This window comes from Encephalitozoon hellem, chromosome X (assembly GCF_000277815.2).
Source record: "Encephalitozoon hellem ATCC 50504 chromosome X, complete sequence".
NCBI lineage: Eukaryota > Fungi > Microsporidia > Unikaryonidae > Encephalitozoon > Encephalitozoon hellem.
In genome coordinates this window covers 16,969-37,138 of record NC_018479.1, presented here as the reverse complement: position 1 = coordinate 37,138, position 20,170 = coordinate 16,969, and the positions used below count along the sequence as shown (strand labels likewise).

At 41.2% G+C, this 20,170-nt stretch overlaps 18 protein-coding genes and 1 non-coding gene across 19 annotated transcripts; 7 read left to right on the top strand and 12 right to left on the bottom strand.

Annotated features, from left to right (window-relative positions):
- Positions 1–70: 70 nt before the first annotated feature.
- EHEL_100380 (uncharacterized protein) lies at positions 71–496 on the bottom strand (the record flags this gene model as incomplete). Its single annotated transcript, XM_003888064.1, has 1 exon — positions 71–496. The coding sequence occupies one exon, from the start codon at positions 494–496 to the stop codon at positions 71–73; it is 426 nt and encodes a 141-aa protein (XP_003888113.1).
- An 85-nt stretch (positions 497–581) lies between these two features.
- On the bottom strand, positions 582–1,049 carry EHEL_100370 (putative actin depolymerization factor; the record flags this gene model as incomplete). Its single annotated transcript, XM_003888063.1, has 1 exon — positions 582–1,049. The coding sequence occupies one exon, from the start codon at positions 1,047–1,049 to the stop codon at positions 582–584; it is 468 nt and encodes a 155-aa protein (XP_003888112.1).
- An 83-nt stretch (positions 1,050–1,132) lies between these two features.
- EHEL_100365 (uncharacterized protein) lies at positions 1,133–1,393 on the top strand (the record flags this gene model as incomplete). The annotated part of the gene is made up of 1 exon (XM_059743546.1): positions 1,133–1,393. One exon carries the CDS (start codon positions 1,133–1,135, stop codon positions 1,391–1,393), a length of 261 nt encoding a protein of 86 aa, XP_059599529.1.
- Positions 1,394–1,622: 229 nt separating this feature from the next.
- EHEL_100360 (Rho GTPase) lies at positions 1,623–2,234 on the top strand (the record flags this gene model as incomplete). Its single annotated transcript, XM_003888062.1, has 1 exon — positions 1,623–2,234. The coding sequence occupies one exon, from the start codon at positions 1,623–1,625 to the stop codon at positions 2,232–2,234; it is 612 nt and encodes a 203-aa protein (XP_003888111.1).
- A 359-nt stretch (positions 2,235–2,593) lies between these two features.
- EHEL_100350 (inorganic pyrophosphatase) lies at positions 2,594–3,427 on the bottom strand (the record flags this gene model as incomplete). The annotated part of the gene is made up of 1 exon (XM_003888061.1): positions 2,594–3,427. One exon carries the CDS (start codon positions 3,425–3,427, stop codon positions 2,594–2,596), a length of 834 nt encoding a protein of 277 aa, XP_003888110.1.
- A 95-nt stretch (positions 3,428–3,522) lies between these two features.
- Positions 3,523–4,179, bottom strand: EHEL_100340 (uncharacterized protein; the record flags this gene model as incomplete). The annotated part of the gene is made up of 1 exon (XM_003888060.1): positions 3,523–4,179. One exon carries the CDS (start codon positions 4,177–4,179, stop codon positions 3,523–3,525), a length of 657 nt encoding a protein of 218 aa, XP_003888109.1.
- A 234-nt stretch (positions 4,180–4,413) lies between these two features.
- On the top strand, positions 4,414–5,907 carry EHEL_100330 (kinesin-like protein; the record flags this gene model as incomplete). The annotated part of the gene is made up of 1 exon (XM_003888059.1): positions 4,414–5,907. One exon carries the CDS (start codon positions 4,414–4,416, stop codon positions 5,905–5,907), a length of 1,494 nt encoding a protein of 497 aa, XP_003888108.1.
- A 47-nt stretch (positions 5,908–5,954) lies between these two features.
- Positions 5,955–7,310, bottom strand: EHEL_100320 (lysophospholipid acyltransferase; the record flags this gene model as incomplete). Its single annotated transcript, XM_003888058.1, has 1 exon — positions 5,955–7,310. The coding sequence occupies one exon, from the start codon at positions 7,308–7,310 to the stop codon at positions 5,955–5,957; it is 1,356 nt and encodes a 451-aa protein (XP_003888107.1).
- Positions 7,311–7,384: 74 nt separating this feature from the next.
- On the bottom strand, positions 7,385–7,708 carry EHEL_100310 (uncharacterized protein; the record flags this gene model as incomplete). The annotated part of the gene is made up of 1 exon (XM_003888057.1): positions 7,385–7,708. The coding sequence occupies one exon, from the start codon at positions 7,706–7,708 to the stop codon at positions 7,385–7,387; it is 324 nt and encodes a 107-aa protein (XP_003888106.1).
- Positions 7,709–7,802: 94 nt separating this feature from the next.
- Positions 7,803–9,008, bottom strand: EHEL_100300 (acyl-CoA cholesterol acyltransferase; the record flags this gene model as incomplete). Its single annotated transcript, XM_003888056.1, has 1 exon — positions 7,803–9,008. The coding sequence occupies one exon, from the start codon at positions 9,006–9,008 to the stop codon at positions 7,803–7,805; it is 1,206 nt and encodes a 401-aa protein (XP_003888105.1).
- A 73-nt stretch (positions 9,009–9,081) lies between these two features.
- Positions 9,082–9,163, bottom strand: EHEL_100290. The gene has a single exon. It is a non-coding gene; the product is annotated as a tRNA-Ser (tRNA).
- Positions 9,164–9,247: 84 nt separating this feature from the next.
- Positions 9,248–9,622, top strand: EHEL_100280 (U1 snRNP-specific protein C; the record flags this gene model as incomplete). Its single annotated transcript, XM_003888055.1, has 1 exon — positions 9,248–9,622. The coding sequence occupies one exon, from the start codon at positions 9,248–9,250 to the stop codon at positions 9,620–9,622; it is 375 nt and encodes a 124-aa protein (XP_003888104.1).
- A 77-nt stretch (positions 9,623–9,699) lies between these two features.
- On the top strand, positions 9,700–12,174 carry EHEL_100270 (putative P-loop ATPase/acetyltransferase fusion protein; the record flags this gene model as incomplete). Its single annotated transcript, XM_003888054.1, has 1 exon — positions 9,700–12,174. The coding sequence occupies one exon, from the start codon at positions 9,700–9,702 to the stop codon at positions 12,172–12,174; it is 2,475 nt and encodes an 824-aa protein (XP_003888103.1).
- Positions 12,175–12,301: 127 nt separating this feature from the next.
- EHEL_100260 (RNase PH-like protein) lies at positions 12,302–12,868 on the bottom strand (the record flags this gene model as incomplete). The annotated part of the gene is made up of 1 exon (XM_003888053.1): positions 12,302–12,868. One exon carries the CDS (start codon positions 12,866–12,868, stop codon positions 12,302–12,304), a length of 567 nt encoding a protein of 188 aa, XP_003888102.1.
- A 92-nt stretch (positions 12,869–12,960) lies between these two features.
- EHEL_100250 (histone H3/H4-like protein) lies at positions 12,961–13,317 on the bottom strand (the record flags this gene model as incomplete). The annotated part of the gene is made up of 1 exon (XM_003888052.1): positions 12,961–13,317. One exon carries the CDS (start codon positions 13,315–13,317, stop codon positions 12,961–12,963), a length of 357 nt encoding a protein of 118 aa, XP_003888101.1.
- A 140-nt stretch (positions 13,318–13,457) lies between these two features.
- On the bottom strand, positions 13,458–16,883 carry EHEL_100240 (DNA-directed RNA polymerase subunit B; the record flags this gene model as incomplete). The annotated part of the gene is made up of 1 exon (XM_003888051.1): positions 13,458–16,883. The coding sequence occupies one exon, from the start codon at positions 16,881–16,883 to the stop codon at positions 13,458–13,460; it is 3,426 nt and encodes a 1,141-aa protein (XP_003888100.1).
- Positions 16,884–17,072: 189 nt separating this feature from the next.
- EHEL_100230 (T-complex protein 1 subunit gamma) lies at positions 17,073–18,632 on the top strand (the record flags this gene model as incomplete). Its single annotated transcript, XM_003888050.1, has 1 exon — positions 17,073–18,632. The coding sequence occupies one exon, from the start codon at positions 17,073–17,075 to the stop codon at positions 18,630–18,632; it is 1,560 nt and encodes a 519-aa protein (XP_003888099.1).
- Positions 18,633–18,758: 126 nt separating this feature from the next.
- Positions 18,759–19,166, top strand: EHEL_100220 (uncharacterized protein; the record flags this gene model as incomplete). Its single annotated transcript, XM_003888049.1, has 1 exon — positions 18,759–19,166. One exon carries the CDS (start codon positions 18,759–18,761, stop codon positions 19,164–19,166), a length of 408 nt encoding a protein of 135 aa, XP_003888098.1.
- Positions 19,167–19,180: 14 nt separating this feature from the next.
- Positions 19,181–20,167, bottom strand: EHEL_100210 (uncharacterized protein; the record flags this gene model as incomplete). Its single annotated transcript, XM_003888048.1, has 1 exon — positions 19,181–20,167. One exon carries the CDS (start codon positions 20,165–20,167, stop codon positions 19,181–19,183), a length of 987 nt encoding a protein of 328 aa, XP_003888097.1.
- Positions 20,168–20,170: the final 3 nt, after the last annotated feature.

Below are 20,170 nucleotides of genomic sequence, written 5' to 3'. Positions count from 1 at the left end.
CGGCGTTCTTTATGAAAAGTTTTAAAATGATCTGGCCTCGCAATGAGAAGCAAATCATTCAGTCATGAAGTTAATCTCTTGCACATCCTCTAGAAAACGAGTATACATGTCTTTTTTGCTCAGAAACATCATTAAAGGCCCGATCAAACATTTCTCTCCTCTTCATCATAGTGTCCCGGCTCAAGGATTCGATGGAGCTTATACTGGATCTAGACCCCGATGTCTTTTGCGATGCTTTTCCTTCTAAACTGTTGAAAGTCTTTAGAAGATCTTTGAAAGAAAACATCCTTTCGCTGCTTGAGACACTGAATGCCTTTGTATCATTTTTGGAGAATGATACCTCTTTATCAGCCTCTATTTTGCATTCATGCCGGTGTGATTGTGCCTCTCTGTCTGCTTTTATTATCTGGGCACTATCAAAGAAAATAACCTGGGTTTTACTTCTTGTGTGCCTTCTCAGTCCTCTAGTAGATCTTATGTTTGTTTCCTGACCCATATCTTTTGTAATATAGATGGAAATATTTAAAAACCAACAATAGCCAGGACTGTGGCTAGTCTCATAAAGTATAATAATAAAACATTTATTTCATTCGTGATGCTGCACACTTCTCGGCAATATCGTCAAAGATGAAGTCAGATTTCTTTTTTATGGGAATATGAACAGAGATATCCAACAGGTCCTTAAGATTTAAGACATTGGTGGAATATGCAACTTTTTCAAGTGGCATGAGATGCTCGGGGATGTAAGAAATCAAACAAAGCGTGTTCTTCTGAATTCCATCATTATCAAAGTGTATAAAATCGTATACTACAAGGCAAGGGTCCTTCTCGTTGATGCCTCCCAAAAACTCATCGAACGTTTCACGAAGCTCCTCTATGGTATATTTCCTCTTGTAGTCAAAATTCTTGGTCCTCCCTCCACTCTTGACTACAGAAAGCGATATGGGCTCCTTTATCGACAGATAAGCAATTGTGTAACGAAGGTTCCCGCTTCTTATCTCCGAGATTTCGCTCCTTATAAGGTCTAATCCAGGTATGCTCAAGTTCATTCGGAGGGGTTAATGTTTATAGGGATTAATGGTAAAACCTATACGTTCTGGAAACTTAATCTTGTATCGGGAATGCCCTACCGATGCCAAGAAAAGTGTCGAAAGAGCTTCAAGAATGCATGAGAGAGATAGAGAATGTCATAGAAAACAGCAAAACACCCAGAGAAAGAATTAACTCAAAGAAGAGGAAGATGGTGAAGCTTGGTGGCCATGTAAAGAAGCGCAGCGTTCCACTCAACCATATAATGAAAAGGATAGAAAAAAGAAAGGCAGATGCCATTGCCGAGAGGGAAAGACTGGAGTCTATGGGTGTTTTCAAGAAAAAGAAGAATCGTGATAGATAAGACTAAATGCAGGAGGCTTGTTTGCTCCAGGAGTCTTTGAAGGTTGAACACCACCCCTATCATGGCGGCTGAAATAATGTGGTTTCTAACCCCATTACTCAAAAAAGGCAAACCAATTACATGTCATCAGACTACCAGTAATATAGGTAGAAAAAAAATGAAGGCTTAACGAATTGGTATCTCCTTTAAGCTTCGTATAAAAAAAAAGAAGGAAGCAAGAAGCCAAATAATGAACAGCAAAACACATAAGTCTGGAAAAGTTGTTGTTGTAGGAGATGGGGCATGCGGGAAAACGTGTCTACTTGAAGTGTTTAGAAGAAACCAATTCCCCGAAACATATATCCCAACTGTTGTTGATAATTTTGTTAAAGAAGTAAAGATTGCTGATGACAAATATGTTTCTTTGGCCTTATGGGATACAGCAGGGCAGGAAGATTACGACACAATTAGGCCTCTTTCATACAAAGAAACGGATCTTGTTTTGCTGTGCTACACCATAGAGAATAAGAAGAAGATCCCGAACATTTCGAGAAAATGGCTAATGGAGATAAAGAACTATTGTCCCACATCACAGTTCTTTCTCGTTGGATTAAAAAAGGACATGAGAGATATGGATGACCCGACCATTGATAAATCTTCGATGGTCACAGAGGATGAAGGAAAGAAGATTGCAGACAACATCAGTGCAACCAGATTTTTTGAATGCTCCTCACGTACCAGAGAAAATGTGAATCTTGTATTCTTAGAGGCTGCAAAGCACATATGGGATACAAAGCAAGCAGTCTCTGAGTCTGGGCCATGTAGCCTCTTCTCATGCATGAGCTGCTGCCGCTATGGATAGACCAGAGTAAGTGTTTCGTAGAATTAAATATCTTTTAGTACTCCCGCCTAGGACTTTAGCAACATAAATAGCCATCAAAGTTTATTGGAATTCCAAGGGACATCAATACTTTTTTAATCACAGCCTCGCCATCCGCTCCCTCATCTGTAAATTTATCAGTGCATGCAGACAGAAATGATGCAGAAACTGCAGCAGCCATTGATAGAATCTCCTTTGCGCCTTTTGTACACCTGATGTTGGTCTTTGAAATTATCTCATCAGCCAAAGTATCTAAAAGCCTCAATCTTTCTGGACCTGCCATTAAGGGCGCTGATGATTTCGATCTTTTGAGGAAAAAAAAGTATGATGAAATTAGTTCGTCATTTAATGAACTCAAATTGATTAATATACTCAGGAGCCTCTTCGTCAGACAGCTCTTCATGAGAAATGGCTGGGGGATCAATCTTGTCGATCAGAGTAGAGTTTTCCTTGCAAATGGAATCATTGCCTTTGGAATTCACCATCCCACACCAATTTTCGTAGGCACTTTTGATAATATTTACGGTGAACTCCTTATTCATGTACTTTCCATCCAGAGCAAAACTGTTTTTGGGTTTTCCATCGGGAACCTTATAGTTTTCAAACCAAGTGATTGTCTGTTCAAGTAACCCGCCATAGACCTTCCGAACATCCTCGATGTCATTAATCTCTTTAGCCTTCTCGTCATTGACATCAATAACTACTATCTTCCAATCGCATTCATCTTCATCAACCAATGCAATGCTTCCAAGAACCTTTGCCTGGTAGACCTCTCCAATATCTTTTCTCTTCGTTCCTATCTCAATCACATCCAGGGGATCATTGTCGCCTTTTGCCCCAACATGCTTGTCAACTTCATGAGGATTCTCCCATGTTTGTGGCAAGGCGCCGTAATTCCACAAGTATCCCTTCATAGGAAAGACATTCTTTACAAACCTTGGCCATCCGTTCTTAGAATCCTGCTTTATTGGATTAAATCTCTCCTCCTTATTGATTTCAAACTTCCCATTTTCGAACCTTGGAATCTCATTGACCACAGACACAACATCCTTGTTCTCCGACATGTATAGGGGAATGTCGTGGAATGGAGAAACAATCTTTCCATTCTGTGCTACATATACCTTAAATGAGGGTGAATACTTCTTTCCCACCCTTATTGTTGAATAGCTCACCATTTGTGGGCTAAGGTCACAAACATTTTTAAATAATATTTGAAACACAATTGATAATAGCACAATAACTTGTCATCCAAAACACTCTCCTCATGATATCATTGCATCCAGTCTGGCCTATATCGTGGTTGGTAATTCATTGAAAGTGAAATCTTTAGCTGGTTCTTGCTTCTCATAATGGCTTTCTTGTCCTCCTTTATTGGATTCTTCATTAGGACAATCCTGCTTGCCCCTTCAGATCTCTGTATGGGCTCTTCCTCCCTAGGCTTAGCGCGAGCTCTTCCCTGAATGACTTTTCCATTTTCCAGTATGAGATTCACCCCATCAGTCACTACATTTCTATGTTTCCCAGAAGAAATATGTCTCCGGAGGCAGCCATAGTCGCTGAAGGCTTCATAACATACATAGCAGACCCTGCTGTTGATATACGCAATTTCCTCGTCGGACAGCCCATGACTCTTATAATGAACTGCACTTTCTGGGAAGTCACAGAACAAGCACACTGATTCCGGAATGGAGGTCTCCCGCTTGGAAGAGCTTCTTTTTTTAGACCTTCTTTTGGAACTTCTTTCTCCGGCATCAAGACCATTAATCTCCAAAGACACATCGTCGCTCGGCTGGTCTGCATTGATTTCTTCGATTGTTATTGGTGGTGCGTTGTAGATCTGTCTCTTGACATTTATTTTGTGCACTTCAGAGGCGTAGTGGTCTCTGATGTTTCCATCCACTTCTACTTGGCATGCAGAGCACTTCATCCTAGGGCCAAAAAAGAACGATATATGATTCTAAAGAAATAGAAACTGTTGGGCAAGGCCATACGCCATTGGGCAGGCTACGCTTGAAGTATATTGTTTCAAGCAGACTACTGGGCTGTAAGACGTCAAAATCATGGCAGCCTATGAAAATAGCCTTATACAGCCTGAAATATGTTAGGATACATAACAGTCCCGTGAGGACAAACTTAATGCATATGCCTTTGTGCCCTTTGAATGGTGAGGCCTGGAGTCCAGCATAGAATAGACGAAATAAAAGAGGTGCTCAGTGAGATCAAGGAAAACATTAACAAGGAGCCATCAAACAGAATCAGGAAAGATTCTGTCCTGCTGGAGATATGCACTCCTGGGACCTGTGGGTACAATGGATGCATTAGATCTACAAAAAACAGAGAGTCCGAGCTTCTTGGAAGAATAGAGGAGTTGGAATCCGTAATAACAAAGCTGAACCAAGCCTCAAGCGGAGACGATAATGCAGGACAACCATGCATGGATGATTTCAATGTTATATTGCAAGAAAAAAACAATGAAATACAGAGACTAAGTGAGGAGCTCTCTAAGGCTGTGTCTACGAACGGGCATCTCCAAAAGATCAATTCTGAGATGCAATTCCATCTAAACAAGTACGAGGAGAGAACTAGCAAACTAGAGGAAATTGAGAAGGAGTGCTTGGAACACAAAGAAACCATATTGAGGCTTAGAAATGAAATAATGGTTCTCAAAGGCTCCATCCAGATAATTTGCCGAATAAGACCCAAAACACCAAGCCAGCTCGGATCAAGGATGGAAATTACAGACGGGGATCTAAGAATCAGTGCAGACAACAAAGAGCATGAGTTTTCATTTGATAAGGTGTTTGGTCCGAATGCAACTCAAAGCTGTATATATAGGGAGATAGAAACAACTCTTCGGTCTGTGTTAGAAGGGTATAGTGTATGTGTATTCGCATATGGACAAACCGGAAGTGGGAAGACATATACTATGGAGGGTTTTGATAGGGATCCGGGACTAATTATTCGGGCACTAAAAGACATATACAGTGCTATCGAAGAATTGAAAGGAGGCGGCTGGTCCTTGGACATCACGTGCAGCTATGTAGAGATATATAATGAAGACATAGTGGATCTGTTTTCTGAAGATATGAAAAAAGTCACAATTGTCCATAAGGATGCAAGCATAAGCATGAGCTGTACCAGTATGCCCATCCATAATGTGTTGGATGCCATTAGATTGTTTCAAACTGGGGCAAGGAGGAAGAGAGTTGGAAGCACAAACTGCAATGAGAAGTCAAGCAGAAGTCATGCTGTTTATATCCTAAAGATAAAAATGAATAACGAAGCATTGAAGCAGCAGAAGGAAGGTTCTATGGTTCTTGTAGACCTAGCAGGGTCAGAAAGATTAAGTGTCTCCAAGGCTGAGGGAATTAGACTAAAGGAGACACAAAGCATAAACAAAAGTCTATCGGCCTTGGGAGATGTCTTCAATTCCATTCTCAGAAAGGACAGTCACATTCCTTTTAGAAACTCAAAGCTTACACATCTCCTGCAAAACTTTTTATCTGGAAACTCCAGGACCATCATGCTTGTCAACATTTCACCAGATGCAGAGCACCTCAATGAAACTATATGCTCTCTTAGATTTGCAGATAAGGTTGGCCAATGCAAACTCGGCTCTGTAAGACGTAAAGTGACAAGTTTTGTCTCTGGATAACCGCAAGATAATCATCAACTTATTTTATTGTGACATAGAGTAAATGCTCAGCCAAGGCCATGACTTGCATAACTTTCATACTTACAAGACATAAGCGGGTTCCTCTGCTTTCTTAAGGAATTTATCTTTTGGCCTTTCCTAGGCTTGCAGTTGCAGAATGCTCCCCTTTCAGAATTACCGAGGGATTCCTCCTTGCTTTTGTGGTTGGCCAGCAAGAACTTTAGCTCTTCTTGGGGAAGCTCCTTGAGCCTTAAATACTCCTTCAAAACTTCATTCTGGAATTTCTTGTAGGGTATCATGGATTCGAAGTAGAAATGGGCTCTTGACGATGAGAAGTCAATGCTGCTATCGCATAAGTAGAATCTGTTTTGCTCCATGTCAAGAGCGTTGATTCTGTCCAGCATGTTTGACGCAACCCTTTCATAAGTTATTAAATAAGACTCTCTCAATATCTCTCTATCTTTGATGGCCGGACTACTCTTGAGGAATCCATTCCATAGCGTATTCCTCAGCCCGGCTTCCTTAGATATCATGGTTTTGACTCTATGAGAAAACTGAGTAGGAGATTCATCCTTCATTATGCTTACAGGCTTCATCCACACAACCTCCGCTTCAAGTCTCCACCTAGTCATGAGATAGAATATATGCATGGCAAACCCGTGGCATCTTCTATTCCAGTAGGGGTCAAACAACCTTCTTCTAAACCTTATGGCTACTGGGCATATCGTCACTCCAAGCTCAAAAGCTCCCTTCTGAAAAAGTACAGAAAACTTGTTATTTACACATGTCCCCTCTGGAAAAATTAGCATAGGTGCTCCACCGGAACGCACATGTTCTTTGACCTTTTCTACGACAAGCTGTCTATCAACCTTCTCACTCCTTTTGAACGCAATAGACCCGTTCCTTATCAAAATCGATTTGAACAAAAGCCCAAACAGCCCGCCATGCCTTTCAGAAACGCAGGCATGAGGAAACTTATAGCTGCTGAGAAGAAAGAAGTCCACAAATGATGTATGGTTTGAAACATATACATGCGGCTCTCTACGCCTCTTCTTTTCTCCCATATGGTTTATTCTTGCATTCATCACAAGCATCAGAGATTTGGCCCCAAACATTAATGCATCTTCTAGATGTTTATTCTTCTTGGTAAGTGTTGCTCTGAGTATCATCAGTAGGAAAATTGCCATGCACAGAGCAAGGAGTATCATTCTTATCGGAAACAGAACAAAATATCTTATTACAAAGGAGAATGTGTAGAATATCCCGCTTGAATCCATTTCTATTGGAGACGCGGGCAGAAAGCATCTTGTAAAGTCGTCGTTTTCAAGCGTGTGACTGCCCATAGACACCATGTCTATTGCATCGTGTAAAAATGTTCTTTTTCTCGATATCACTTCCTTCATTTTTAGGCCCATTTATTTATTTTTTATAGATCTGATTACCTCCAAAATAAACACCATAATGTTAATTCATGTTTCTATGCACTACATTCTTTTAAGGCCTTGTAGCCCAGAAGAAATACAAAAAATTGGATTATGATAAAAAAAGCAAAACAAACAAGAAATGCTGCTACCATTAGAAAAGCCGTGATGCAGAGAATTAGAAGCGTTATTTTTATCGGGAGCAAAATGAAATATCTTACTATAAGCAAGAGGATAGACAATATCAAGGATGGATTCCTTTCCTCTGGAAATGTTGCCCGGAACCATAAGTCTTCATCATCACGCTCACGGTTCCTTATCGACGCAATATCTATTATATCGCATAAAAATGCTACTTTTCTCCATATCGTTTCTTTCATACTTAGGCCAATTTATTTATTATTTTTTATAAGTCCGGTATCTTCAGAGTAGATACTATGATAATTCAAGTCAAAGTATTTATACCTCATATTTCTATGCATGACACTCTTTCAAGTACAAAGATCTGTAGTACAGAAGCAGTACAGAAGGCTGGCCGATGACACAAAAAGCACCCCAGAAAAAGAAGTTTCCCAGACCAGGAAATCGCTTTCTAAATGACTCTGTGACATGAATAAGAGGAACCTGGAGAAGCATTGTTATAAAAAACCATCCCGTGACCTTTTTTATCGAGATGGATGCAACGTATTCATGGATCAGCCCAGATATCGTGAATACAATCACGCCAGCCCTCTCTTTGGGCATTCCCCTAATGACCAGTGGAGCGTATATATGTCTTTTGAACCACAGATACACAGGTCTGTTCCATAGGGCCCAGAACTCCCTTGCAGAAGATGCATTCCACCACTCTTGATAGAAACACGAGTCATAGAATAATGTTATATCTGCAACGGCGTCCAGAAAACAATAAAAAACAGTGTAGAAAAATATCAGAAATAGAATTATGGTACTTATCGAAAAGTTGATTATGTTTTCAATCACAACAGTGATGTCCTCGAAATCAACAATTCGATATATACTAGGTATTGCATACTGATCCATGACAAGAACAAAGAGAAGAAAGCCCATCAGAAGCTGGATGGCCTTCAAGAAAATGCCTTTAATGCTTCTTTTAGCTCTCATGGGAAAGTCCAATTGAAAACAAAGAGTGGGAACAACCAGAAAGTACAGAAAGTGCCTGATCTTCAATCCCCTTGTTATATTGACTTTCTTGTCCTTCCTGAGCTCCCTTATAGCCAAATGAAACGAAATTAGCTTAGCCGTATAAACAACATTGAGTATCATGGACCATCCTGAAGAATAGATGTGGTTTATATAGTTTAGATTCAAGTACACAATGAATGCCTCAAAGGCACCTAAGTTCAAGTATATGCATGGAACCCCAAGCCTTCTCACTTCTATATAGAATCCAAGGAGCGATCGAACAAAGCTCATTAAGACCGTCAGGAGGAAGCAAGAGCATTCCGTTATGGAAAGTGTTTGGAGAGGCAATGACATAAGAAGCCCAAATTCTCTGTTGTTGTCTATTATGAATCTTCCCACACTCAAAAACGCAATTATTACAGCCAGATTTTTCAACCCATACATCTCACCCCTACCTCTGTTAACCCCCTCCATAGTGTGCACAGACAACGAATGAGAAGAAGTGCTTCTTGGTAATTCCCGGATGTTGTTTCTCATGAGGAATATAACAAGGGGTTTTGTTTGTTGGACTACTTGATGAGCATACTCGGTATACATTGCCGCAAAAACACGACTTCGGCGAGATTCGAACTCGCGCTCCCAGAGGGAAATAGATTAGCAATCTACCGCGTTAACCACTTTGCTACGAAGTCCTGACTGCCCCTTCATTCCCCATTGAATACACACCCCTAAGGCGCCCTTGACAAAGTATCATCAAAGACCTCCCATCTTCTCATATGCCAAAGTATTTTTGCGAATTCTGCAATAAAACACTTTTGAACGATAAACTGAGAAGTAGAAGAACACACTTCCAAGGTGCAAAGCACAAGCTGATGAGAAAAGCCTATTACATGGAGGTGTTCGAGAAACCAGAAGTGGCTGCTGAAATGGCATCTATTCTGAGAGATATAAAAGCTGAGGATAAAAGAATCGAGCATCAGCATTTAGAAAAACAACAGGACTCTTATTTTTCTCTTCCGCCAGGAGATTTTTACCTAGGCCTTGCTCTTCCAGAAGAGCCATTGGGTTTTAGGCTTCCACCTGGATTTGATTTCCAGGACAAAAGAAACTTTCCTGAAAACATTGCTGAGGCAATAAAGAAGTACACATAACCAGACCACACCAAAAGTGATGTGATTCCTTGTTTGGATTCTGTCTAAATAAATTCGTTAGAAATAATCCTTCATTAATGACGCTTCCATGTGACGGGAGGATTCAAAGCTTTTTTGAGGTGAATGGAAGGAGAAATCATAGATCTTTTGTTGTTTTGTTGGGAGAGCATGGAAAGTCTCGGCTTCCGGCGATCCACAGAATGTTACAAGGACACACAAATGGCTCGGTAGAAACAGTGGTTTGGTGCCATAAGAACGACGTAACAAGAAAAGCTGGAAGGAAAGCCTCTAGCAAAAGGCAGAAGAACGATATGGAAAAAGAGGAGTCAGAGGATGACCTGGCACTGTTCATAAGAAGCAACGAGATAGAATTCATCGAATATAAAGAAAGTGAAAGGATTTTGGGTAGGACTGTTGACATGCTGGTACTGCAGGATTTTGAGGCCTTGTCTCCTAATCTAATAGCAACAAGCATGGAAACTGTGAGGGGAGGAGGAGCCATAATATTACTTCTGGATAGCACTTACTCCATAGAAGCTCTTACATCCCGTAAAACCGATATTCATGAGAAGATCGGTGAGTTTGAGCCGAGATACAACAAAAGATTGTTCAAATCACTTCTGAATTCGAACTTCGCGCTGTTTCTAGATGATAAGCTTAATGTACTGGACAGTATATCCAAGGTGGATGTCCAAGGCCTTAGAGTCGATGAAAAAAAGGTGGTCTCTGAATCGCTAGATGATTCGACTGATGTTCTAAAAAGCTTAGGGAAAACTAAAGACCAGATGCACATCATCGAAGAGGTTTTTAAAGCCTTGGAGACAAGAGAAAGCAGGACAATCTTCTCCATCACTGCATCAAGAGGAAGGGGAAAGTCTGCAGCATTGGGGATATCAATAGCTCAAGCTGTGAATCTTGGGCTTCTTTCCATATATATTGCATCCCCGGCAATAGAGAATGTCAAGACTGTCTTCCTATTTCTCATTACTGGGCTTGAAAGATTAGGATACAAGAAGTACGTCGACTTCAAGATCATATATCAATTTAGAGGAAATAAGAGGTTTATGCAAAAGATTGAGTTTATTGGCGGAAGAAAGCAGGTCATAGAATATTTCAATCCCATGAACGAACTCAAATACTATCCCGATTTGATGATTATTGATGAGGCTGCGGCCATTCCTCTTACATACATTACGGGGCTGATATTCCCGAACTTCGTAATAATGGCTACGACGATAAACGGATACGAAGGGACGGGAAGGGCATTTTCTGTGAAGTTATCAGAAACACTTAGGAAAAGCAGTGCTGAAACGAATTCCCTTATATATAAGGAGATGACAATGAAAGAGTCTATCAGATATGGGCAAAATGACCCTGTGGAAAACTGGCTATACAGGGTATTATTACTGGACACATCTGTTCCAAAGATCGAGGGATGCCCGAGTCCATCTGAATGCAAGCTTTTTTATGTAGACAAGAGCGTTCTTTTTTCGGGAAAGCCTCCAACAGAAAAGTTCTTGAACGAAATGTTCTCTCTGTTTATCTCTTCGCATTATAGGAACAGTCCTAATGATCTTCAGATACTAGCAGACTCTCCAAGGCATGAGGTGTTTGCCCTTGTTACCCCTACAGAAGATAATGGAAAAGACATTCCAAAGGTCATCTGCTCTCTTCAGATTTCGTTTGAAGGCAGGTGTGCAAGAACAGAGCATCTGAGAGAAGGCAACCTGATTCCTTGGGTTTTATCTGAAGAGCATCTAGACCCATCGTTTTTGGACACGTATGGTGTCAGAATAGTCAGAATAGCTGTCCATCCTGAATACACTTCTATGGGGTATGGAACGATGTCTCTAAATCTACTAATAAGGTATCTTTCTAACCATAGTAAAGACATTAGTCTGATGCAGAAGAAAAATGAGGAGAAAAATGTCCTTTTATACAGCTTGGATGATATTGCGATTCCGCAGGTAGAGTGGATTGGTGCCTCATTTGGAATAACCGAAGCTCTGTGCAGGTTCTGGCAAAAGAATCAGTTTGTTCCTGTAGGAATAAAACAAATGATTACACAAGAAACAGGAGAGCACTCTGGAATTTTCATTAGGTCTCTGAGCCGTTCCTCAGATGATAGAATATGTGAGTACAACCAAAATTTCATGGTGAGATTTGTTGGACAGCTTTCAAGCAGCTTCCAAAAGCTCATGCCATCCTTGTGCTTATCTCTCCTAAACAACTCCGTTGTAGGAAGGGGAAGAAAGACATATTTCTCATCCAACGACATTTCCAGGATCAGAATGGCAGCTACAGGAAAGATAGATCTGAATCTTGTAACGGATGTTATTCCAGACATATCTAGAATGTACTTCCATGGAAAATTTAGTCAAGATCTGTCAGTGCTCAGAAAGTCGGTTTTGCTAATGATGGGATGTCAGAACAAAAGTATCGATACAGTTGCTGAGCTTCTTACCCTCAAACCATTTCAGATTAGCAACATTCTAACTAAAATACTATCAATTCTTCTTGAAGACATCGAGAGAAACTATGTAATGGACTAAGAATGTGAGATTTCTCAAACTAGTATCTGCATCGTACAAACAGAAAGAATAAAAGAGAGACAATTTATTTTAACATGTCTTTGCCGAGGATAGGATAATCTTCAATCTAACATATATCAACAAACAATTAGACAATAGGAAAAGGAAATTTGGACCTCAAAGTATAAACCTGCACTTCCTTAACGTATTTAAGGAAGTCCTTTGCGCTGTCTATGTTCTCTCCTGAAATAGCTTCGAATGCGTGACTATCCACTATATTCCCTTCACCGTCAAAAATAATAACTTCCTCTTCGTGCATAAATGAACTGCTAGCATAAAACATGGACTTTAGCGGGATACCTCCATCTGCAAGGGCCAAAAGCGCTGCATTCACAGCACAAAACAAGGCATTCCTTGTTTCTCCCACAACATTAAAGCCTACTTGTATTGTCCTGCATGCATCCAGCTCCAAAATAATGTTCTTAGAAAGAACTCTTTCAATCACTTTTGAGAAGTATTTGTCATAGATTCTTCCATTTATGAGTATCATGTCCTTCCATCTCACATCTAGGAAAGCCTTTTCTGGATCTTCTTGCCTAGACGTGGCATCTGATGGTCCATGAACAGTGCAGAACACAGTTGTATTGTTGTAAGAAAACCTTGAAGACCCGGTGCAGTGAGGAATCACACTTATCATTGACCTTATTCCACTCATTTCTAATGGGCTAGCGGGCAATGAATAAATCCTCTCTGCTAATATAAAAACAATCGGCTTTAATTGATCTATTTAAAAATTTCATACTATGACTACTGCTTCCCATAGTCAAAGCCCCTCGAATACTTCCTAACCCTCTCATTTTTAGCAAGCTCTCTATACTGAATATAATACTTTCTTGCAAGCTCTGCATAGTAGGGCATGTCTAGCTCGTCCATTGCTCTTATTAGATCCTCACCAGTAACAGTTTTACGGGCCTCAGACTCACATATTTCCTTTGCCCTACATGTTATTATGGCTATAAACTCCCCTGCAGACTTTTGCATTATCTCTTTTGCATCCTTTGCAACCTTTGCCTCTTTGGGAATGGGCTTCTTCATAATCTTTGATATGTTAGCTATCGGCAAAGACCTGTCCGTAGGCCTCAGCCCTCCGGTAAATTCATCCATCATCTCAGGATCCACATTCATTTTTATAAATCTACTTTGTTTTGAGATCTTTAGTTTCAAAAAGGTCGTTTCATAAAGAAACTGCTTAGATACATGAAACTTACAAACGCCACCCAGCATCCATAACAACGAAAACAGTTTTATTCTTCAAAGCGAATCCTGGGTGCAATATTCATTCCCATTAGTTCCTGAATCAAGAGTTTGAATGCATACGGAATCTCCACTATACTAACATTTGTAGTGTTGCTGCATCCTTTACATTCATTCACCTTACTTCCCCCCATTGCAAGAAGTCCGCAAATATTACAAACATAGCAAGAATATGCATCGCTCACATCCATCAACCTTTCCTTTAGAAAGGCGGAGGCACCGTGAGAAATTATACAGTCTCTCTCCATTTCTCCAAATCGAAGCCCTCCGTCCCTGGATCTTCCTTCAACAGGCTGCCTCGTGAGTATCTGAAGAGGCCCACGCGCTCTTGCATGTATCTTATCATCAACCATGTGCTTAAGTCTCTGGTAATACGTTGGGCCAAAGAATATTTGGGCTCGGAGCTTCCTCCCTGTCATTCCATTATACATGACTTCCAGCCCTCTTTGCTGAAAACCGTAAGATTTCAGCCTTGCAGATATCTCGTTAACACTCATTCCGCTAAATGGTGTTGCATCACCTTCCTCCCCACTCATTGCACTAACCTTACCGAGCAGGCACTCAATCAAGTGTCCGATGGTCATACGACTAGGAATAGCATGAGGATTTATAATTATATCTGGAACTATTCCATCAGAGGTGAACGGCATATCCTCTTGCCTCAAAGTGATTCCAATAGTTCCCTTTTGAGCATGCCTGGATGCAAACTTGTCTCCCATCTGAGGAATCCTTCCTGATCTTACCTTGACCTTGGAGAACTTGTAACCATCCTTGTTTGTGACAATAACCGTATCAACAATCCCCGTTTCTGTCCTACGCATTGCAGTGCTGCTATCTTTGTAGACATAGACAGGCGTCTCCTTAGTACTCCTCTCGGGATCCAATATAGGCGTTATCTTTCCAATAAGAACATCATCTCCGGTGACCCTCGTCCCTGGGTTTATGAGCCCGTCATCATCCAGTTTATTATAATTAAGATTCTTCATCCTTAGAACACTTCCCCGGTTAGGCTTGCAAAACTCTTCATTGACCCCCGGCCTTGACATAGATTCTTGATCGGTGTATGTTCTGTAGAAAAAGCTTCTAAACAAACCTCTATCAATGGCACTTTGGTTCATAATAACACTATCCTCCTGGTTATATCCAGAATAGCATGCAATCGCAACCAGGGCATTCTGTCCAGACGGTAGCTCCTTGAACCTGAGATACTCCATGCTTTTTGTTGTCACAAGAGGCTTCTGAGGATAGAACAGAATGTTACTCAAAGTGTCCATTCTTAATAGGAAATTCGTTGCATAGATTCCCATCGCTTGCTTGCCCATAGCACTTTGATAAGTATTACGGGGACTTTGGTTATGATCAGGAAACGGAATAGTAGAAGCACAGATTCCAAGTATTAGTGCGGGATGAATCTCACAGTGTGTATACGATATCTTCACATCAGAGGAGCTCTTGCGTTCATCATCAAGGACCTTTGTGCTCATCGCTATCATGGACATCTCTTCCTCCTCAACATCCAGAAACTCAATAAACCCTTCTCCAATCAAGTTGTCCCATTTGATTTCCCCTCTTCTTAGCCTCCCGATATCCTCTTCTGTAATCACAAGCTTGTTGTCCTTAACAACCATCAAAGGCCTGCAAGGCCTTCCAGCGTCTGATTGTATTCTGATTTCCTTTTCTCTGATGTCTCTGACAATGCTAACCTCCTTATCCATTTCAAGACTTCTTCTCAACAGCTTAAGCGACTTTACTAGATATACAGGGTCAGAGTGAATCCCAATCCATACACCGTTAACAAAAACTTTAGTTGCCGTATTGAGCTGAAAATTAGATATCTCCTCAAGCGACTCAACTCCACACTCCTCCAAAAACTCTATCAATGGCCCAGAGGAAGATCCAACAGAAATATATGCCATTAGAGATAAGTTCTTCACAAGCCCACATGCTTGTCCCTCCGGCGTCTCAGCTGGGCAAACCATACCCCAATGCGTGTTATGAAGTTGTCGCGGCGCCGCCAACTTCCCTTCCTTTTCAATTGGCGTGTTGACTCTTCTCAAATGACTAAGCGTCGATACAAAGTTGTATCTATTCAGGACCTGGGCAACTCCAGCTCTGGTCTGCATAGCCTTTGCTTGGTCTCCCCAGTTTCCCGTTGCTAAGGCATATCGAAATCCCTGTGTAATTATGCTTGCTTTCAGCCCAAGGGCTATATTAAACTCTCGCCCATTCTCTATACACTTCTGCATGTGTCTTGTTGTATCTGCACACAGCTTTTTAAATAGAGTCCTGAATAGAGATGCAAGCAATGGTCCGCTCAGGTCCATTCTCTTTTTTCCGTAATGGTCTCTGTCGTCAGGATTCCTTCTCCCCAATGCCACAAGCAGTAGTCTTTGAACAATGTATCCAATAAAATATGCCTTCTTGGTTTCACAGAATTCCTGTGTTCCAATGTGGGGAAGAACCTCCTTTGCTAGAAGATCCTTTGCCATCATTATTCTTTTTTCCTGAGGTGTCCCCACAGGCGCAGTCCTCTTCCCTATATAGTCCAACGCCACATTTTGATCCTGCACAACCATCCCCTCCTCAATGCTTTCCTTCAGAAGCTCAAACATCTCGTCGTCATCTTCATAGAGAATATGATCAATAATCTCTTTGTCAGACAAGAACCCTAGCGCTCTATACAAGACAAAGAGAGGAACATCTTGCTTGACCAATGGAAGCGAAACCCTTATTGCCACAGGTGATCTACATAGCTTCATAGATAAGGTACTTGGATTTCTAGAGCTCTTTTCAGGAACAGAACGGATTTCCGCATAGTGTGTATACGTTGCAGGCTGTGCCTTCTTGAACACATAAACAGTGTTGCTAGCCATTCGTTCTTGGGCCACAATAACCTTCTCAGATCCATTTACAATGAAGTATCCTCCCTGGTCATATGGGCATTCTCCAAGGTCAATAAGATCTTTGTCTCCCAATCCATGGAGAACACAGTACGAAGATCTCAACATCACAGGCAGCGACCCAAAAGGTACCCTTGAGTACTTGTGCTTGTCAACAACGCCTAGCTCAGATACTGTCTCCTTTATGACATCGATAAATAGTGGAGATGCATAGGTTAGGTCCCTCGTACGTGCCTCGTTGGGAAACACAGTGATTGTTCTCCCATCGGATTCAGTATAAATGGGTGGCTTTGAAACATATATTTGCCCAAATCTAACAGTTATCCTCTTTTGGGTTTCTGTCCCTGCCGTGGGTGCAGACTGAACAATTATTGCAGGGCTCTCATCAATAACTTCCTGCATCTTTGTCTTAACGAACTGATCAAAGGAATCTAGCTGCTGTCTAACAAGCCCTTTCTGCTCGAAGAACGAGGATATTATCGACCAGCTATGCTCCTTTGTGAACATGGACTCCATTGAGGGATTTGAACATTCAAAAAATAAATTCAAAGAAATATGAAAACACTCCTTTGTAATCCGTATCCATTTTTTCCAAAAGACATTAGTTTGCAGAGTGATTTCGAATTATTGCTGTAAATCAGCGGCTACTTCATGCAGTCTGGGAAACTGGAACAATTTTTTAGGAGAATCTGCAGAGCCCCCAAAATGCAGAAACCAGTTCCGAGAAAGATGTACATCCTTGTACCTGACAAGCCTGCTCAGATCCAGAACGAGAGTGCGATGGCAGCCAAAACCATATCTTCTGTGATAAGAACCTGTCTTGGGCCTCGGGCAATGCAGAAAATGGTACTGACAAAAATAAATTCGATAGAACTTACCAATGACGGAAATGCCATTCTTAGGGAGCTCGATGTTGCACATCCATCGGCAAGATCTCTCATAGAACTAGCAAAGACGCAGGATGATGAGGTGGGTGACGGAACAACATCTGTCGTACTTCTTGCAGCTGAGATTCTGAATGAAATGACCTACATATTAGACAAGGATGTTCATCCAATAAGAATATGCAATGCATTGAACAAGGCGCTCTTGGCCTGTATCAGGGTGATTGACGAAGTATCTATATCTCTAGACTCTAGTGAGGAAGCAAGGATCAAAATAATCGATGGGAGCGTAGCATCCAAGGTTTGTAGCATGTTTAAAGTCCCCATTGGAAAGATTGCTCTGGAAACTGTGAAAAAGATTTATATAAAGGAAGAGAATAAGTGCGACCTCAAGAACAATGTGAAGGTAGAAAAAATACTTGGAGGGAGCCTTATGGAGTCTGAGGTGATGGATGGAATACTCATCAATAAGGACATTATACACCCACAGATGAGAAGAGTCATTGAGAACCCAAGAATTGTTATAATCGAGTCTCCTCTTGAATACAAAAAGGGAGAGAGCCAGACAAGCTATGAGTTTTCCAAGGAAAATGATTTTACTAGAGCGCTTGAGATTGAAGAAGAGCAAGTTCGTGAGATGTGCGAAAAAATAGTTGCAGTAAAGCCGGACATTGTAATATGTGAGAAGGGTATTAGTGATCTTGCTCTGTCAATTTTCTTCGAAAACAATATTACAGGGCTCAGAAGATTGAAGAAAACCGATATTTCTAGGCTGAGCAAGGCATGCGGAGCACGATCGGTGAACAGGCCGGAGGATCTTGAAGAAAAGCACATTGGGGTATCCTGTGGGCTGTTTGAATATGTTAAGTACGGAGAGGAATATTATTGCAAGTTCAGCAAATGCAAAAATCCAAAAGCTTGCAGTGTCATAATACGTGGCCCAACAAAAGATATTCTCGATGAGCTTGAGAGAAACTTCATGGATGCAGTCAAGGTTGCAAAGAGCATATTTATCAGTCCTAAACTCTGCCCGGGAGGCGGAGCTGTGGAGATGGCAATGTCACGCGAGCTAATGCGGCATCCTGGAAACGATGAGATAGAAGCCGAAGTTTTTTCAAGAGTGGCTTCTGCGTTGACAATTATTCCCTCGATACTCCTTGAAAACTCAGGGGTCTTCAATCCTCTGGAGGCCATTACTCTCCTAGAGAAAAAGCATGAGGAATGCTCTTTTTATGGGGTCAATGGAATAACCGGGGAGATTGTCGATACAAGAAATGTTGTGCTTGAGCCATATGCAGTGAAGAGCCAATGTATCAAATCCGCCATTGAGGCAGTATCGCAGCTTCTAAGGATTGATGGGATAATCGAAAGTAAGCGTTGAATAAAACACCTAAGTTTGAAGGCAGGTAACCTTTTCCAAAGCAAAGGCTCTCTTACTACATCTGTGGTTTTTTTCTTCGCATATCCTTGAACCTCGTGTAATCATCATTGCCCATACAAGTACAAAATGACCTTCATGCAAGAAAACATAAAAGAAAAGATTGACTCTATTGATGCATTAATGAAGCGGCTAGAAGAAAACAAAAACATCTCGGTCGTTGATATACTCAAGGAGGAGGTTCTTAAACTCAAGAAGCTCAATGAGGAATATAGAAAAGCACTGGAAGACAAAAGAGTTATGCATAAGGACCAGCTCCAAAACAAGACGAGGTATTATCTTAAAGACGGGTCCACATATGTTGTTAAGAGTAATCAATACAGATACTTGTACGATGCAAAGACCAAGGTGATTACTTATGAGTTTTCAAATGGACAAATTGAAAAGACATTCCCTTCAGGATTAAGGGAAATTAGATATCCAGACGGGAGCATTGCAATAAAAAACGGTCCTAGAGATCACGAGTACATTAAATAGCTTTCGTATACTATTTAATTGAAGACAGTAAAATTGGCTCTGAAGAAGTCCTGCCCAAATGCTAGGACACTAACAGTCCCCTCCTCACCTCCAGAGCAGTAAAGCCTTCCAGAAGGATGGACATCTACAGAGTTTATTGTTCCAAAGTGTGTGCTATACGACCCAATCTTCTCACATGTCACTACATCAAAGAAGTTTGCATCGAAGGATGATTTTCCCTTGGTTGTAGTTACATCTCTTGCATTGATTCCCCCAACACAAATAGCCTTATCATTTGTGTTGAATACGGATGCACAATTTACAGGCTCCTCACACACAAATGTTTTTTGAATAGATAGATCAAGAAAGTCGATGATCTTCGATTGTGAATCCATGGAGCCTGTGATGAAGAATGTCCTGCACCTACTTGGCCTGATGTTGTTTATCTTGGAAGTGTGGGCCTTTACACTCTTTATAACCTGTGAGTTTCTAAGATCTACAGAGCTAACACCCCCTTTGGAATCGCAGTATACCAGGAAGTCCTCGGATATGTCCAATAAAATCTTTGTAGGAGATGAAGCCGGTGTGTGCACCTTCTTAAAATCCTTGCATCGTGTGTCAAGTATTCCGATTAGAGGCGTCTTTCCCATAGTTTCGTCACTGCATGCCAAACATAGTGTCCCATCACGATAGAAATCCAAGCCCTTGACCACAACTCCAAGATCGGTTTGAGATTTCATCTTTCCAGTAGGAACATCCCACAGAATGATGGATTGATCTGCACTCCCAGTCATTAAGGCATCACTTCTATTATCTATGGCAATAGAGAAGATTGATCCTCGGTGTCCCTTATATTCTCCAACCACTGAACCGTCGGCACGGAGAAGCGTGGCTATGGAATCCTTCCCTGCCGTGAATATCAGATCTCCGTCGTGATTGAATTTAACTTCCGTTATAGGTCTCTCGTGACACTTTATACTCAGAAAATATCCTTCGTCTTCTATCGAAAGCCCTCCATCCATTTA